At 34.8% G+C, this 17722-nt stretch overlaps 2 protein-coding genes across 3 annotated transcripts; one reads left to right on the plus strand and one right to left on the minus strand.

Annotated features, from left to right (window-relative positions):
- Window positions 1–109: 109 nt before the first annotated feature.
- On the minus strand, window positions 110–5227 carry LOC140873707 (protein GET4). Its single transcript, XM_073276925.1, has 12 exons — window positions 4956–5227; window positions 4696–4775; window positions 4474–4552; window positions 4152–4233; window positions 3279–3435; window positions 2734–2824; window positions 2406–2489; window positions 2117–2163; window positions 1194–1322; window positions 942–1026; window positions 768–848; window positions 110–322 (listed from the first exon to the last, which is right to left on the minus strand). The coding sequence occupies exons 1-12, from the start codon at window positions 5001–5003 to the stop codon at window positions 305–307; spliced, it is 981 nt and encodes a 326-aa protein (XP_073133026.1). The 5' UTR covers window positions 5004–5227; the 3' UTR covers window positions 110–304.
- Window positions 5228–6134: 907 nt separating this feature from the next.
- On the plus strand, window positions 6135–15902 carry LOC140873751 (uncharacterized). 2 transcript variants are annotated; one of them, XM_073276990.1, is made up of 11 exons: window positions 6135–6311; window positions 7270–7345; window positions 7435–7536; window positions 8709–8825; window positions 10356–10703; window positions 11686–11993; window positions 12863–12962; window positions 13055–13114; window positions 14694–14780; window positions 14907–15047; window positions 15352–15902. In XM_073276990.1, the coding sequence occupies exons 4-11, from the start codon at window positions 8748–8750 to the stop codon at window positions 15679–15681; spliced, it is 1452 nt and encodes a 483-aa protein (XP_073133091.1). In that variant the 5' UTR covers window positions 6135–6311; window positions 7270–7345; window positions 7435–7536; window positions 8709–8747; the 3' UTR covers window positions 15682–15902. The 2 variants fall into 2 exon arrangements, with proteins under 2 accessions (XP_073133091.1, XP_073133090.1); XM_073276989.1 differs by lacking the exon at window positions 6135–6311 and adding an exon at window positions 6393–6768.
- The last annotated feature ends 1820 nt before the right edge of the window (window positions 15903–17722 follow it).

Consider the following 17722-nt stretch of genomic DNA (forward strand, 5'->3'; position numbering starts at 1 on the left):
ATCATTAGATACCAATGATTTTCCATCAATGAGTATCATCGGACTACTCTATTTCGATGAAATATGTCTGAAAAAATGAATGAAGAACAAAATAAGGAGACAGTTCAGGTGAAAAAAGAGGCACTTGAGCCTTATATTTCTCTTTGTAAACTGGGTATAAGTAATTTGAGAGACAATACACTATTCCACTAAAGAAAAAGCATAGGAACACATGTAAGCTAGCATATAAAATATTCTTCAGAAAATCTTGAAATCAGGACCGAACTGCTTGTAGACCATCATAATGCCCAATTTGCTCGACCCCCTATTCCTCTGCCATCATCTGTAAAGTAGCAAATGAGATTTTACAAGCCTTCAGGGAAAAACACCTATTGTTTACACTGTACAATAGATGATCATTCAAATGTAATTTTTTTGCTTAAGCTTATAGGAGAAGTATAATGTACTACCAACTACTGTCTGATAATATCATTGCTACATAATACGCAGGCTATGCTAGAAGTTTTGTTTAGGTCTCTCTAGTGTGTCAATGATTGATCTATCAAAATAGCATAAATATTCTATACAGTTATTGAATTTACCGGAATAAACTTCTATTTTTTTATTGAAAAAAATTGCCAGCTTTTGATGAATTGGTTAGATTAAAACATAGCATAGACAACAACCATCAAACCAAATAATCTATAGCACACAAACAGAGCGCAGCGCATCCCACATTCCCACTTGACTAGTCTGTTATTAATGAAAAACAGATCAAAAGTTAATACCTTGAAAATATCCCCAAACATTCCTGGCATGGAATTTCTGCGTCGAACTCCATAAAACTTCCAGGCAACTTCATCAAGGAGCTATTCAAAGAGGACAACCGACAACCGAAACGTCAAGGTATTGCAGGATAAAGAGAATGACACTCAACCATGATAAAACTAGGAAATGCATACCTCATTCAATATAGGTTCTCTGTCTAGACTTGACTTGTATCGCTGTCGTAATATAGTGAAAAGAGGCAAAGCATCTCTCTGCAACCTGCATTAAAACAAGGAATGAAGGCTGAAGCATTGGAGCGCTTCTTCTCATCAATTCAATCTGAAAAGACTCACTCTAACTCATTGTCACTGATATTTTCACAACTGTCAATGATTCCAAAACCTGACACCCTTCGGAAAGCTGGGATATAAACAGAGTTGACTTACGTCTGTAGAAGATAAATAATGAATTGCATCAATTCTGATCGAGGGAAATCAACCTCTCGAGATTGCACTTGCTTCTTCATGTCATCCATGAGAAAATTAGCATCCCTCAAATTACCTAACGATAAATACCTACAGGGATTCAAAAAAAAAAAAAAAAAAGAAGAGATTATTCAATTCAAAAATTCCGTGGAAATGAAAATGAGTAATTCAAAAGACGAGCTCACAAACATTTTACATTGCAACTACATATATGAACAACTAAAACACAAAAGAGGCGATAGGAATCTCTTTAAGAACAAAAGTTTGGGTTTCAAGTATGCCCCTGCCATCTCCTTGGATTCTAAATAGATTGTTTTGTCCATATTTTGATGAACCTAATTTATCTTTGACAATACAGGCTATTAATAACTCAAGGTCAGGCATATTAGAAGTTACGCTGTTTCTGTTAAAATCTAATGCTGGAGCTCTTTAGATTTTGCCATTAGTTTTATTATATTTATTTTGTTTGACAAACTGGATTACCAAGGTTTAGTTCTTTGAGCCATTGAAATTGTGCTTGAGGTCAGACCTGGTTGGTCAGAAACAAATTGATCAAAGGTAGGAGGAAATTCGAACATCACCAAGTAAAAAGAGAAGATTTCAATTTTTCTAGCTGCATTTACTTTGTCGACAAGGGACGACTAAACAATTCCTACCACACAAATCACTGTATTATATGAATTGAATAACTAAATAGGCTGAGATCGCAAGCTGTGGAATGCACTCCATGAATCAGTTGAGAGGTGGTGGGAGACTACAGAACTTAAACGACAAGCCAAAAGATGTGGTTCAAAGTTTATAATCTAATAACATTTGTTGAGACCTAAGAAAAGCTTAATTATAATTTCCTTATCGAATTTATTCTATTTCCAAGAATAACTTACATCAAAACTGCACGAGCAACAGCTAAATCATCTTCACCTGGATAGCACTGTGTTAAAAACTGGAAGTTAGATTGATTCCAATAGAAAGACGCAATGCAGTTCTCAGATAGTGTCCCATGGCATGATCCAAATATTCGCCTCATCGAACAAATACTTCTTGAATGAACAAAAGCTACTATTGCAATCAATTGACTCAAACAATGAAACAACTTGACAAAGCGACAAGCTTCTGGAACATGAATAGCAGCGGAGAAAAGAATGGTAAAAAATATGAAGCTGAGGGTCACACCTTGCCCATGAAATTGACTAAAGTAGCGGCAAACTTCTTTGGACTTTTCCCTCTGACAAAATGGTATGACACTTTGGCCATCTCCTGACAATAAACGGTATTTAAAGCATGATGAGCAGATTGGCAATAACTGTGACAATCAACAAGTATTCTAGTATGTCCAGTAAATAAATTAACTACCATTTTTCATATACCAGAGGAAAACATCTAATAGAGATTAGCTTAACAGTGTGATGAAAATAGATTTAAAAGAAAGCATTAGAATCATGTCACCCTAAGAATAAGGTGTAGCATTTTATAAACAGATCAAGTATGTTAGGAGCTTTACCAACTCAGGCGACTCTGAATATAAATAATCTGCCAGCATATCATGCAGTTCAGGAGACCCATTCCTATGGGCTCCAAATTCAATAGACCACCTGAAAAGATTGTAACAAATTTGTGGGTGCATTTTAGGCTGGTCGGCAAAAAGTATGAACATTAAAAAGTAAAAACGATGGGATATGTGTTCAATCATTCCCAGCATAATAGCATCCTTGAACTTCCCAAGAGCCAAAGTACAACGAGTTGGAATTAGCTAGAGGGTATAACTTGTGATAAATACCACATCAATTTTCACAATCTTGAAATCTACATGTTTAACCCTTGTCCACTGTCAAACATGAACTAACACACGTTCTTGCACCCTTGCCATCACCCCCTCTCATGTTACTTTCGCTTCATCCACTTTTTTTTTGCCTGTTGGATTGAGTAAACAAGCGCTTCCACATTTTCCATATGTTTAACCTTTGTCCATGCCATTCTAACCAAACTATCACACCAATAGTGAGAAAGATGAAAGGAAAGAAGAGTAAATTTAAAAGAATATCTTACTTGATAGCAGCCTTCAAAAAAGATGAGCAACCCTCCACACGTATTTTGGCAGCTCCAAGAGCTTCAGAAAGCTGGTGTATGTCATCATCATCGGCAAGATCCAAATTTTGTGGGACTGGTATCTGAGGAAACTTCTTATATATTTTCCTGATACGATCTATAGTTCATAATCTTAGAATATAAGAAACTAATCATGTACTTGAACTTAACTATCAGAAATTAAAACAGCGAAGATTATTCAAGTAACATGTCAAACAAACATTACTTACTCATAAATCAAGCCACAAAGGACAATTATCCATGAAAAATGGTGTCAAATATCAGAAACAGATCTCTGGAAACCCATAAATATCTCTTAATAGTATGACGAAAATTACGAGCAATTATTTTAGAATCTGATTCTCAGTTAACTTCAATTTCTATGATTTATACATGTAACATGATATGTTAAAATATGTCTCCTTTAATGAGTAACCATGCAGGAACAGTTATCCGGTTTGCTTTAGTTAAACCCAGTTGCCCAGAAAGACCCGAGAGGGGGAAAAAGATCCTGCCCAGTATTCCAATCCGGGTTAATCAACCCAGGTATTCCAAAGCCAGGTTTGCTCATGCCAGACTGAGCTTTTGGTTAACCCTCTATTCGCTGAGCTGAAAGATCTATCAACGAGACAAATATCATAAAATATGAACTTCCCCACACCTAGGATTACCAAAATGTAATATGACACATTGACACTGATGATAGCATTTACATATGACAATGCTGAAAAAATATAAAGAATGTGTTTCAATATTTTGAATAAATTCGTACGAATTTTAACAAATAATGACATTTCTGAAAACAAAAGAATCCAAACTAAAAGAATAACTGACCAAGAGCATCGTCGTCATATGGAAATTTTCCTTTAACAAGGGTTTCCACGAACATGAGACCGAGCTCAGCTCCACAAGTAACCTAAAATTTAGTGCGCACATAGCATATCAGCTTTTCTACTTTGAAAGATGTGAGATAACTACAATTTACCAAAAAAGACAAATCCATGAAAGCTCTTTGATTCCCTAGATATGATAGAAAAAAATGGCCTAGTCAATTCAGCTCATTGATCAGTAAAAATTTCTTGTGGCATAGGTTCATTATGTAGATAAAGATACTAATAGATCGGTTATAAAAATAAGAAAGCAGTAATAATCAGACCTGCCCATTTTCTAGCTCTAAGCAAGCACCAGACTGAAGAATATCCAAGGCATCAGAATACCTATCCGCGGAAATATATCTGCAGGTATAAACCGAGACAAAATTAAGCTACTATAGAAATAAATCGAATTCTACCGGACATTTATTACAAAAAGCACCACTTCCCACAGGCGACATCAAAGCATAAACATTCAAAGGTGAAAATAAACAGGACAAAGATACCTCGCACTGAAAGTTTTGTACATCTGTTGAGCGCCATAGTAATTGCCATCTTCAACAACTTGCTTGATCTTCTCAATATTCTGCAATTGAAATTCAAAAGAAATTGAAACCCGAAAGGAAAATTATAATCGAAAACTGAGAATAGGTAGCAGCACATTTTTAGCAAATAAAAAAATAAAAAAAAATCAGAAAAGCTAAATGGAAAAAAACCGAGGATCTTGCAGTGTAAATTAACAAGCAGGTAACCGTGATCGGCATACCTCCTGAACTGGTGCTAGAGTAATCCGCTTAGCTCTCTCCCGCGACATCTCTCTTTTCAGAGAGTTTTTGGTTATGGAGGTCGAATGAATCTCCGAAACTGAACGAGATTGTACAGAGTCGAGAAAGACGATGAAATTAAATACAACGCCGATTTTTTTTAATCTTAAATTAAATACATCGATGAATCTGCATAAAAATCACAAATTCAGATACAAAGTGAAGAATCGAAAACATTATTGACTGGAAATTCAATATTCATTAATATTAATATATAGTATAGATATTACGAAATTATCATGCTGCAAAGAATTAGATAAATCGATTAGATATTATATACACGCATTAAATTTTATAATAAAATATAATTTTTGGTTCAAAAGAAATAAAATATAATTTATTTTCTATTAATTATATATAGGAAAAATGAAACTTGCAATAAGCTTGTTTTCCCGAAAAAACCAATTGTTTATAATATAATTTTGTGTATGTATGTGTATGCTTTTGTTTTTGGGCTTCCGAAGCCCCGCCCAAATTTTAAAATTGGTAGGGCTGGGTTAGAAATTAGAACCCAGGCTCCTACTTTTAATTATTTAAAGGGCCAGAGTTTTTCCGGCCCAAATTCTTTTGTACATTTTGTAGAGGCCATCGTTGGAACCTCTGCTTCTACGTTTCATTAATTAAGGCCTGAAGCCCTGGACTGAGAAACCTCGGACCCTGGTTTTGTTATAATTTTTTTTTGTTTATGTTTTAATAAATATCGTTATTTCTCATAATTTATTTAATTTTTTTTTTGAAATCATAATTTATTTAATTTAAAATTTCAAAAATGCTACCAAGAGTTATTGTACAATTTATCATTTTGTTTTGTTATATTTTTTTTATGACAATGAAAACATGTCAAGCTAATCAAATAAATCGCATGTAATTTATGCTATACAAAAAACCGCCCAAAAAAATATTGATAAAAATATAACATCTCAATACTAATCAAATGCTTACAAAAGGAACATAATTTCTTATTTTTTTGCTCGAATTGAAACGAGACGGTTGGTTGGTACAATCTCATTTTATTGCAATTGAGACGTAAATATATTTTTAATTCTCCCATAAATTTGAAATTTGCTGATCCTTATGATGACTCATTCCTTCACAAAAAACCTTGATTTAAGTGGCAAAAAACGACGCTTTTTTAGCCCATCAAATTGCGAAGGAAGAAAGGTACACTTAACAGTCTACAATTACACACAATGCGATTGTTTGGTGAGAAGTGGCAGACGAAGTTAATGTTCATATTGAATGCTCTCAACAACCCAAAGCTGAAAGATTTCAGTTTTCGGTCCCAGCTCTTCTTTGAAGTAAGTGCTTGATGCATGCTTTCCACTTTCTTTTAAATGTTCATCACCAATTCATTCAATGCCTACACATTTTAACACAAACCCACGTTAATGAATTGTTTCTTTCTTTAAATTCCCACATTCGATTGATTCTTCCAGTTCTTCTTATGGGGTCATCATAATTGTTATCGGGTGTATTTATGATTTTATATCTACTAAGCTGTGGCTTAGTCATATTGGCCATGCGTGTGTGTGTTGGAGTGCTTAGATTTATATCATTCATGTGTATGTGAAGTTGTTGGCGGGGGGACACAGCATAATTGGCAGGAGAAGAATCTGAAAACTATTGAATTGCTTTAAGTATGTCGAAGAGAAATAAAGGAAATAATAATTCAATTGTAGAGGAAGACAAGGAGAGAGCCAATGGAGATTCTTCTGCCCGTATGTATAGTTATGCACAGCATAGGCGTTCCAAGAGGTTTATCACCGTCCTTTTTTCATTTGAACTTTGTATTTTCTGATCACTTGAACTTTGCTTTTTAGTCTGCAAATCAGAATGCAATCGGAAGATTATCGAATAAATAAAGGACACAAAAATTTCTTGGAGTGACACTAGAAATGTGTACACATTGTTTGGTTCATTGATGTAAGAACCGGAGAAGAGGAAACAATTCTATCACTTAATTTATGTACCTGGGAGTATTTAAAAAAAATGAAGGGACTTTCTTCAATACATGCCATGGAAGACTGTTAAACAAGCAATGTACTTCCATCACCGATTTGTTTAACCGGGATTTTCTATGAAAAATTAAGGAAACGCTCATCATAAAAAAACTTAGAGGATGAATAATGCGTCAATCTTGTACAGTCAACTAAAGCCACATAGAAAGATGCTTCCTTCAGTAGACATAATTATTAAGCCTGAGTTTTATATCATGAAGAAATGTATCAAACATGTTTTTCTTGATCCTTTTTGCAGTGCTTCCGAGAAGAACTCCATTCCCCCAACAGTTGGAGATTCTTATTTCACGAGGAAGGACTCCCATCAGTCATCCGTTAGTATCTTATGTATATTTTGGGATTATGTTGGAAATAATAGCTGAAGTAACTGGAAATAGGATTAACTGAATGTCCATATCCACAGGATACTGTGCCTTGTACCAGTAGTTGTAAGGCAAGCCCGCTTCACAAGAACTTTAGCATCAAGGATGACATTTCAAATCAAAGAGCCTCCTTGGAACAAGATGTAAGTGATTTTCCAGATCAATGCTTTACCACGAATGTTAGAATTCAATGGAGCAGTCTTAGTAAAATTTGTTTGAAATAGAAGGATTCACAACTAAAGTGATAGGCATCAAGAAAGAATCCTCAATCTGTTCTGATTACCAAAATTGTTTGTTGATTTTCATTCAAGAATCTTCCTTTTGTTTTTGTAGGTATATGATTTGTATTTATCATATCTTACCAAATAAAATTATTTTGATAGCTCAGTCAAATTATATGCCAGTGATTAAATTGGTCAATTTACTTTACCAGTAGAATTTAGTTTGCACCGTGACCTGCATTGTCCATGATGACTCTAGTTCACATAAATGATCCAGTTATTATCCATCCATTTAAAGATAGGTGTACAATGTCACCTTGCAGCTGTACCAGCGCAAAAATCATATGTCCTCTTAGAGTTGAAGATAATTTCATGCTCATATACGGCTCAAAGGATCAAATAGAGAGTTCAGAGGAAATAGGAAAGATCCTATAGAATTTTGAATCCCTTCACTTTGTGATACATGTGCCTACAAAATAAAAACAAGGGCCTGATTTGCAGTTTCAAATCTGATATGGTACCCACGAGTACATATTAATGTGCAAAAGTTCCTTATGAATTGCTATTGGAGAAAGATTTATAAGGATTATATTTTAGGATGTCGATTTTCCTGGTATTGGTTTTGTTGAAAGTATACTAGGCCCCACTCTAAACTTAGCAATATCAATTACGAGTTGGGACTGAAACTGGTGAACTCTGGAAACCTGTGCCATTTCCCAACTGTCTAAGCATGTGGCAGATAATGTCATCTCATTCAGTCTTTCCCTTTTCTCTGTTCTGGAATGCTCACAATCTCGGTTTTCTTAGAGTTAATAACATTGTTTGTGTAAGCATGTTGCAGATTTCTATTAATAAATTTTTCTTTGAGTTTCATTTGCATTTGAAGGAATGGGTGGGAATCAGCATGGCTAACTGTTGAGGATTTGATAGCTCCCCTTTTGTCTTACCACCATTTTTTATTACTGATGTAATAACACGCATACTGCATGCTTGCTACCTGTGTTTACTAGGCCATCTTAGAGATACATCTCTTGTTTATAACCTAGAATATTTAAATGGTGGGCATCTGAGAACTTTGGGAGAAACTTTTGCAGATCGACCAATTACAACAACGCCTGCAGCAGGAGAGGTCCATGCGTGGGGTTCTAGAGAGGGCAATGGGAAGAGCTTCTAGTACATTATCTCCTGGGCATCGTCATTTTGCTGCTCAGGTAACTTGAGTCAGTGAGCCAATTAATTCTTTATTTAAATTTCTGTTGTGAATTGATTGAGATCCATCCATCCTAGTTCGATGCCTTTTTTTATTTTCTCTATTGGCCATGCAACAAATGTTTTCAGGTAAAGTCTTTTCTAGATGCATTTCCCCCCTTTTCCTATTCCAACCTTCTTAACTAGTTCCCATGGCTAACATTCCTAAATTATGAGAAGCTGCGAAGGCGGCATGGACTTATTTGAATTTATTAATAATGGACTCATGAAAGGTGTATGGAGGTATTGTGTTTGCATAGAATAACACTTTCAGTTTCAGATGTATGAGCTAGTCACATCCAGAATTGTAGGATAAGTGACGTTGACTCATTCAAATGTTTCAACACGAAGAACTTATTTTCACGTGCTATTTTTGTCTTGCTAATAAGCATAATTGTATGTACAGAAATATGATCTTGATCTAGTTGTAAGAAGTGACCTCTATATATATGTCATTGCTATCCTTAAACTTGTTTTTTTAACTATTTAGTTCAGAAATAGAAAGTGATAGTCTGAAATAGAATTCAATTTTCTACTGGCGACCGTGTATCTGGTGTTAAAATCCTAGTTATTGTTTGAACTGTGAAGTAACAAGTTTGTTTGCCTGAACTAGACTCCTAATTTTGAAAGTTGGTCCTTGACTATGAAGCTCGCAAAGGTGATTTCAGACTCAGCTAGGTTTTATCTCAAAATGGCAGAAGAATAATCTTTCCAGAATTTGAATCTATGCTATTGGAGGGCTCCTACTCAAATTTCATTATTATTCTCTGAATTCAGAGAGTCTTTATTCTCCTGTCATAGACCGATTCCTTCTTGAACATATTTCCGCCACTGTGTTTTCCCCCTTCAGTACTTAAATGATATGTTTGATGAGTGCCGGTTCTTGGTGCTATTAAAGTTTACATTGAGCTTGAAAAAAAATGTCTTTTTCATCAGGTTGGTATGACAATTTTGTGGAAGAATGACTGAGATCTGATCTTTGAATAAAGTCAATTTTCTGCCTGCACCTTACAGCTAACCTACCGAGAGTTGCATGGTCATCTGATAGATAGATCTCTGACATCACCCGGTTGACAGATATCTGATGGTCAAGTTGGCCTTATGAATGCATATGAGACCGAAGGGCATTTGATACTAAGACCAAGCTTATTTTATAAACAGTCCTTGGACCTTGATGATACAGAATTTTAGGAAAAACTTCTCCACATGACCAAGGTTTGCTTTTTAGACTAAGAGAGACCTATGTCCTTATTCACCTTATGTAGTCACTGTACATCTGTTGCATTTTGGGGGAGACAGACATTCAATCATTCAATTAGGCATCTTTTCTCTTTAGCACTTCATTCAAGTTTTTTGACTTTTCCATACCCTAGATCGACAAACCAGGTTATAGTTCTCTGAATGGCATAATGCCATTTGACAACTGTTTAATGTTTATTTTGACTAAATTTATTTATGGAACAGAAATAACATTAACTTTTTGCTCATTTCAGACAAAAGAGTTGATAGGTGAGATAGAATTGCTCGAAGAAGAGGTTGCAAAGCGCGAACAACATGTCCTTTCTCTCTACAGGGGCATATTTGAACACGTTAGTCGGCCAGCTTCAGAGCATAACTCGGTTGTTACCTCTCCTGCACATGCAAAGAGTGAATCAAGGAAACATCCAAGTATCATCTCAAGTGCCTTCTGCTCCTCAAAAAATTTCCCTTTAAGAAACTTCCACTCTCTGGCTACTATAAATGATTCAGGAAAAAGAAGTTTGTTGCAGTCAAAAACAAGACATATCTCACTACTTAATGCAAAAGAGAGCATGCATGTCGAGAAAAGTTTTTCGATCAAGGTTAGTATCTTGTTTTGCATCCACAATTTTATGAGTTTGAATCAAATAAAGAGGAGCTCTATTGTTTCACACTAATGATATAGTTAAAACTATATGATGAAAAGCCATTTGTTCTTGAGTTCTAATTTTTCCTTTGAGCTTTGACTTCATTTTATTGAAGAATAATAATAACTCTCATTCCCTCTGTCAAGCTACTTGCGACATCTGAAATTTAGCATTGTTGGGATCAGAAATATGTAGACCCTGAGAAGGTGCAAATTTTTGGGTTTGAGTCGTACCTCTAATAGAATTACTATGACTTCATAACTGGATTCCGCATGAACTTGTATAAATCAAAATTTATGCGGAATAGAAATCATAATTAATTTTTTCTTGATACTGGACTTTTTCATGTACACAATAATTCTTTGTTATTTCTAGTATTGGGGCCATCGATGGCTAGAATTTTTTTTAGTTGACATTTTGTGAGCCCTTGTGACTGATTTCAGCCTATAATGAGGGATGAAGAATGAATGGGTTTCTTCATTCTAGTTCTAGAACTTTGGGTATTTTTACCATTTTATGGTTTTCAAGTTAAATACAAAAGTAGTTGTCTTAAGTGAGAACTTTATCCTGTTTCTGGATCATTCACTGTTTGACACAATCAATAGTTTTATAGTTTGCAATGTTGAAGTATGAGCTGCGAGTTACATCATTTTTGGGGAAAAAATTTTAACAGTGGGAAGTAGGATGTCATCGGTGGATGTCCTAGAACAGAAAAGCAATAGATGGAGTATGATTGTTGTTTTTTTGGCTCCATTCAAGCGGTAAACAGTTCCATTGTAGTGATTGAATGCGAACTAGAATATTGTAGGAAAAATTTAAAATTATTGAACAACTAATTGGAAATCCCTTCGTCGTGGATTCGTAATTAATAAAAACAGTTTCATAAACCTTCGTAACCACTTCTAGCCATGATCACTTACATTGGATTATGCTACAGGTACCGACCACAAGTAAAAATTATGCACCGCGAACTCTAAAAGATCATCTCTATCAATGCCCCAGTAAGTTGGCAGAGGAAATGGTTAGGTGCATGGCGGCTGTTTACTGCTTGCTTCGAAGTACATCAGCTAGTGAAGAACAAAAGCAATCTCACCCATCATCGAAGTCATCTACAGGTGCTGTACTTCCGCGATGGAATGGTGGAGAGGGGAAAGATTGGTCAACCAAATCAACGGTTGAAATACCTTGGATATCAAAAGATAAGAGTCGTTTCTCTCGTGCATCTTATGCCATCAGCAACTACAGGTAGGTACCTCTTCCTCTGCAAACTTTTCATAAATTCTGAAAATTATTAGTGTGTAATGTAAAAACCAATTAGTAAAAACATACAGTTATTCTCCCAATATTTGCATGTCAACCCTCTCCGGGACAAATGAATGAGAGCCAATGTGTTCCTCTGCACACACAGAGTACACAACCCCTAAAGCACATAAATAATGGCATGGCATGTAGTTATCCCTAAACTACTTTTTTGTGACTTGAGTTGTAGACAATTGCTGGCCATTTAGATACTTGAATTTCGTGCACAATTCAGTGTGAGATATTGATATAATGGTTGCCAATGCAATTTGTGTTATCTAAATATTGTAATAACCTGTAAGTAATTGGTATGCTTAATTCTTTTGAGGACCCGCTCCTTGAAATCATGTGGAATTTGTTCTGGTCATACTTGTGTTTTCATGCAAATAGAGTACCCTTGATGTAGCCTTCCTAGAAGCATTTGTCGGCATCTCTGCCCATTTCGATGTATGGTAATTGATACATCGGCAAAACATCATATCGAACTTCTAAGTTGATATAGGACTAATTTGTCCGACGTAGACTTTTTGGATCGAAAGACATTAGTCATCCCTTTAGAAACACCTGAATAGCACAAAACCAGAACAAAAGATAGAATCTGTTGTTAAATATGGCACAGTTACAACTTTCTATATGAACCTTTTAAATTGTATATCACTACTAGGGGCAAGGAGCTCATTTCCGAACAACTATGGTTGGAGAGTATACCTATGGGAACTTCATATTTATAGAACCTTCATAAAGCCATACTGAAACATTGAAATCTTTGCATTCAATAGATTAAGTTTATCATTGGCTATTCTCTTACATTCCAGAGTTCTGGTGGAACAGCTTGAAAAAGTGAATGTGCGGAAGATGGATGCCAATGCTCAAATAGCATTTTGGATCAACTTATACAATTCCTTGGTTATGCATGTAAATCTCAATCTCACACAGATAGTACTTGTTTGTCATTTCAGATCCCCAAAGTTTATCCTTTTTAATTTTACTGTATTCTGTTCATGAAGGCGTATTTGGCTTTTGGGATACCTCACAACTCGCTCAGAAGGTTAGCATTGTTTCACAAGGTCTGGATGCCATTTTCCTCGTGTATTTTGTGCTTTTCACAGTCCAATTATTTTGCAAATTCTGTGAAGTTGATCTTAATCCGTGAGAGTGTCCATTTACAGTTTAAGGAGAAGAAATATAGCTGCTATACTACTAGAACATTCTCAAATAATTGGCATAATAAACATTCTGTTAGAAATTGACTTGAACCTAACTCACATCAAAAGTTAGCTCAAGAGGGGAGGTTTGCCCTTGTCTATATAAAGGGCTCCCAGGTTATTTTATTTAGCCAACCGATGTGGAACGCAAACTAAGACACCAACACACCCCTCTCACGCCCAAGAATGAAACGACTGGAACGTGGAGATATTTAACGGGTGGTCAACTATGGGACGGGTGAGGCCAACTATGGGCCGTCCAACACATAACGGTGGAACCCAGGCTATGATACCATGTAGATTATACAGGAATCATTTCTTTATTGATATTCCAACCCCTTTTAGATACAATACAACCTATAAATTAGGGAAAAACATAAATAAGGTAATGTGAATATACAGCTATATACAATCCCACTAATTACAGAATATATATTCAAATAAATCTCCTAAAGATCTAGAATGATTTCCTTGATTTGATCGTGATTCTCAACACATTCGATCAATCGCAATTTTCCCTTGATATGATTTCAACAATTGTTGCTACCTACTTAATATACTTGTTATTGTGCTCAATTTGTAGCAATAAATGTTTCAAAGGTAGAAGGAAAAAGAAACTATTGCTTCTCAAATGAGGGTAGTCGCGCGTCACGATGTGCTACAATATAAGAAACATTGAATTGTTTTTTGCCGTGAAAAATTAAAATGAAAGGGAAGGGGAATTTTCTTCTAACTCTATGAGTTATTTCAAAACTCACAAAACTTTCCACATGAGAGTCATAGTCACCTGCCCCTCCCTGGGACTTGTTAACACAACTTTAAACCCTTAATAAATTAACATATTTTCTTTTTAAATTTTTCTCCCTTTTTCCCTTTTTGTTTTTATTCTCCTTCTTCGCTAAACTTTATTTCCATAGACCATATAAATATTCCTTCCCCAGCAATGCGGCGAGTGGTCACCACAGTATGGATGTGTTAATGGTCGGACACACAAAGAAAGAGGTCAGGGTGTATTAGAGTGCTAAGAGAGGGGTATGGGAGTCATTAAGGGAGAAGAGGGAAAAGGGAACAACAAAATATATTTGAGTGCTTGCATGGAGAATGGCCTGTTCGAGATGAAATATAGTATTTCCATATGAAGGATCGGAGTCCAGAGAAGGATAAAATAAGATAGAGACTATATGCTTTTTTAAAATGTTTACTGTTAAGCATTTTCTTTTGATTTAATGTTTGTTTTTCGTTGTCTGCATGGACGGTGTTTGTTCTGTCTTCAAGTGTCTCCATGGAGACTACCTGTTCTGTCTTCAAATGTCTGCATGGAGACTGCCTGTTCTGTCTATGGCATTGTTTGCTCAATTGGGATTTTTGTGATTTTCAATTTATCGTATTTTCAGTTTATACGTATGCATATTAACTCATCACAAGGGTCGGCATGATACAGGCTGCTTATAATGTTGGTGGTCATGTGATCAGCGCAAATATGGTTGAGCAGTCAATATTTTGTTATCGGACACCTCGAATAGGACAGGTATTGGTTTGATCTCATTTAAATAAATAAAAAAATTATGTACTGCAACTGCCTACCATGTCAATTGAACAAGTTCATACGACACGCAAGTATATGCATCACAGAGCCTTTTTATCTCCATCGCAGTGGCTGGAGACTGTTTTATCAACTGCTTTGAGGAAGAAATCTGGAGAGGAAAGAAAAATTATCAGGTCAAAATACAGGATTCAAGATTTGCAACCACTCGTTTGTTTTGCACTATGTACAGGAGCTTCTTCTGATCCCATGGTAATCTGCTTCTGTTGTCTGGAATCAATTTTTTTTTCCAAAGGTAGTCTGGTATCAAATTCCTTCTCTTTGGTTTGTGGGGAAATTTGTTGGCATCTGTAATTAGTAGAATAGATTTCCTAATAGTTTTTATTTGCAAAGTGAAAATGAATTTGAAGTTGTTACTAACAAAGTTTATCAAGTTGAGCCGTAATGATTTGGCTTCCTCAATTTTTGTGTCTTCATATATTTAGCATCCTTCCACGCATTTTAGGCATGAACAGAAGCATGTGTAAAATCATTAAATCTTATTTCCCTCTTCCAGTTGAACGTGTATACAGCACCCAATATCAAAGTAGAGTTGGAAGCGGCAATAAGGGAGTTCCTTCAAGCCAATATAGTCGTAGAGAAGTCCAGAAAGATACTTCTGCCCAAACTCGTTGAAAAGTATGCAAAGGAAGTCGGCGTACCAGTTGATGAAATACTGCCATGGATCACAGGGAATGTTGACAAGAAACTTAGCGATTCAATACAAAAATGCTGTGATAGCAGACCAAATAAAAGAGCTTCGCACAAGATCAAGTGGTTGCCTTATAATTCGAGGTTTCGCTATGTGCTTTCGAAAGAGTTAACAGAGAAGCCATGGTGGGTGTAAATTTCTCCATGTGCACATGATTGCCAAGGTCTTGACAACTAATTTTCAGAATCTAGACGTCGAGTGATCCGGCAAAATCCTCATCCCAATCTACTGTTCATAGGATCCTTGATTCCCACATGCTAAGTTCATGTATGCATCGTAATATGTTTAACTTTTTTGTAGGAATATATCTTTCTCACAGCTTGTATATTCTTCTTTTGGGATTTGAGTGGGATGGATTTGATTCAGGGTTTTTTTTTTTTTTAACCTCGGTCAACCTTTTTTTAAAAAAAATAACCTCTTTTAGTGTATTTGAAATACACTGCATGAGGTCATTTTTTTTAAAAATAATCGAGGGGGGTAGTCATACCTCGAAATAAAAAAATAAAAATAAATTCTTTTTTTTTAATGATTTGACAGGAACTTTTAGGACTTAGGTCCTCTTCACCTTAAATTTGCCTAAAGTACCGTTCTCGAGCAATCACTGTAACACGAAAATAATAAAAAAATGCAACAAAAGTTGAACATAATGATGCTTTCGATGTTGCAGTATTCATGACATGCATTTATTAGAATATATATGGTAAACGAAAATTGAAGTGAATGCATAGACAAAACCGCAAGGAAGAGTTTCGGTCCATGTTATCAGACGCTCCTCCGGATCTCTTTTCAGATCAATTGAATCCAAGCCATTGATAAAGAAGGACAGTATAAAGTTTGAAAATTTTATATTATATTATACTATTTAAAAAATCTGAAGCTTATTATTTTTCAAATTTTGCTGAGAATTCATGTAAATAGAATCCCATTATATATGTTCAAATCCAAATTTCCGATTTTAATTCCCAAATCACCAATTAATATCAATTAAACGATTTCATTTTTTGTTTTTTAATATTATCAAATTCTGCATTTTACACGTTCATTATCATTTTCAAGGAGGTAAAACCCTTAAAATAATTATTATGTACAAGTCTATACTGAAAAATTGAAATTGACATAGGCATTAATATATCTTTCTACTATTATTATTATTATTATTATTATATTTTATTAAAGTACTAAGACTCTAACAAACTGATTTTCAATCAATTGGTGTAGTCTCGGAGAATATTACAAGTATACACTTACTTAATTTAATTTATGGAGATTGTTTATCTTTATGCTTTGATTTTAGTTATTTTTCCTCGTGATTTTTACCTCAAATCCGTTTGCATTCATTTCTTCCTCTTTTTGATTTGTTTTCAGATCGTGGTATCTTTTGATCTTCTTCTCAACGCATCAACGGTTAGGCCCTAGCCGTTTAGAATCACCAAAGGTCATCGCTTTGATCGTCTCTATGCTATGTTTACGTTCATTTCTTCATGAATTTTTTCATCAGATTAATAGAGGTGTATGGATGAAGATGTTAATTTGTATGCTACGTGGATTGTAAAATTGTACAGTGGATTATAAAATGGGAAAATTATTTTTTTGGTCTTACACTTCGATGATTTTTTTGTTTCCCATCTTTCATTTTCTCAAACTTTTAATGGCAGGTGTATGAAAAGTAGTCAAAGCTAAGTTGGTGTGTGTGTATATATATTTGAATTTGTGTTTAAGTGGTGTGTACATTAATCCATTTCACACTTTATTATTTGGAATTTTGAAAGATATCATAATCATGTTGATCTTCACACTTTATTATTTAGAATTTTGATATTTTAAATTAAACTATTGTTTTGTGCAAAACATTTTTAATACACATATTAATGTACACGAAATCTTTCAAAATTTTAAATCTGATTGCGTTTCTTCATTCTTTATTATTTGGGATTTTTATATTTTTAATTATATTCTATTTTTTTCACACTTTATTATTTGAAATTTTTATGTTTTTATTAAAATTATTGTTTTGGGTAAAACGTTTTCAATAAAGATTTTGATATTGTGTTTGTCGATTTAATTATTTTGCTATCTATAATTTGTTCTCACTCATTTGCGTTATTTTCTATGTTGTTGCAGGTAGTAGGTAATAGATATGGAGCACAAGAAAGTTTTGAATTTAAGTTCGAAATTT

The sequence above is a fragment of the Henckelia pumila genome, unplaced genomic scaffold (assembly GCF_033568475.1).
Source record: "Henckelia pumila isolate YLH828 unplaced genomic scaffold, ASM3356847v2 CTG_80:::fragment_1, whole genome shotgun sequence".
Lineage (NCBI taxonomy): Eukaryota > Viridiplantae > Streptophyta > Magnoliopsida > Lamiales > Gesneriaceae > Henckelia > Henckelia pumila.

Excerpts from the sequence above, each read along its gene's own strand:
- LOC140873707 (XM_073276925.1), bottom strand. The coding sequence starts at position 5,003 with ATGTCGCGGGAGAGAGCTAAGCGGATTACTCTAGCACCAGTTCAGGAG. Across the intron at positions 4,553-4,695 it reads TACAAAACTTTCAGTGCGAG|ATATATTTCCGCGGATAGGT; the intron begins GTATCTTTGTCC and ends TTATACCTGCAG. Across the intron at positions 4,234-4,473 it reads TAGAGCTAGAAAATGGGCAG|GTTACTTGTGGAGCTGAGCT; the intron begins GTCTGATTATTA and ends ACTAAATTTTAG.
- LOC140873751 (XM_073276989.1), top strand. The coding sequence starts at position 6,653 with ATGTCGAAGAGAAATAAAGGAAATAATAATTCAATTGTAGAGGAAGAC. Across the intron at positions 7,346-7,434 it reads AGGACTCCCATCAGTCATCC|GATACTGTGCCTTGTACCAG; the intron begins GTTAGTATCTTA and ends CCATATCCACAG. Across the intron at positions 12,963-13,054 it reads ACAATTCCTTGGTTATGCAT|GCGTATTTGGCTTTTGGGAT; the intron begins GTAAATCTCAAT and ends CTGTTCATGAAG.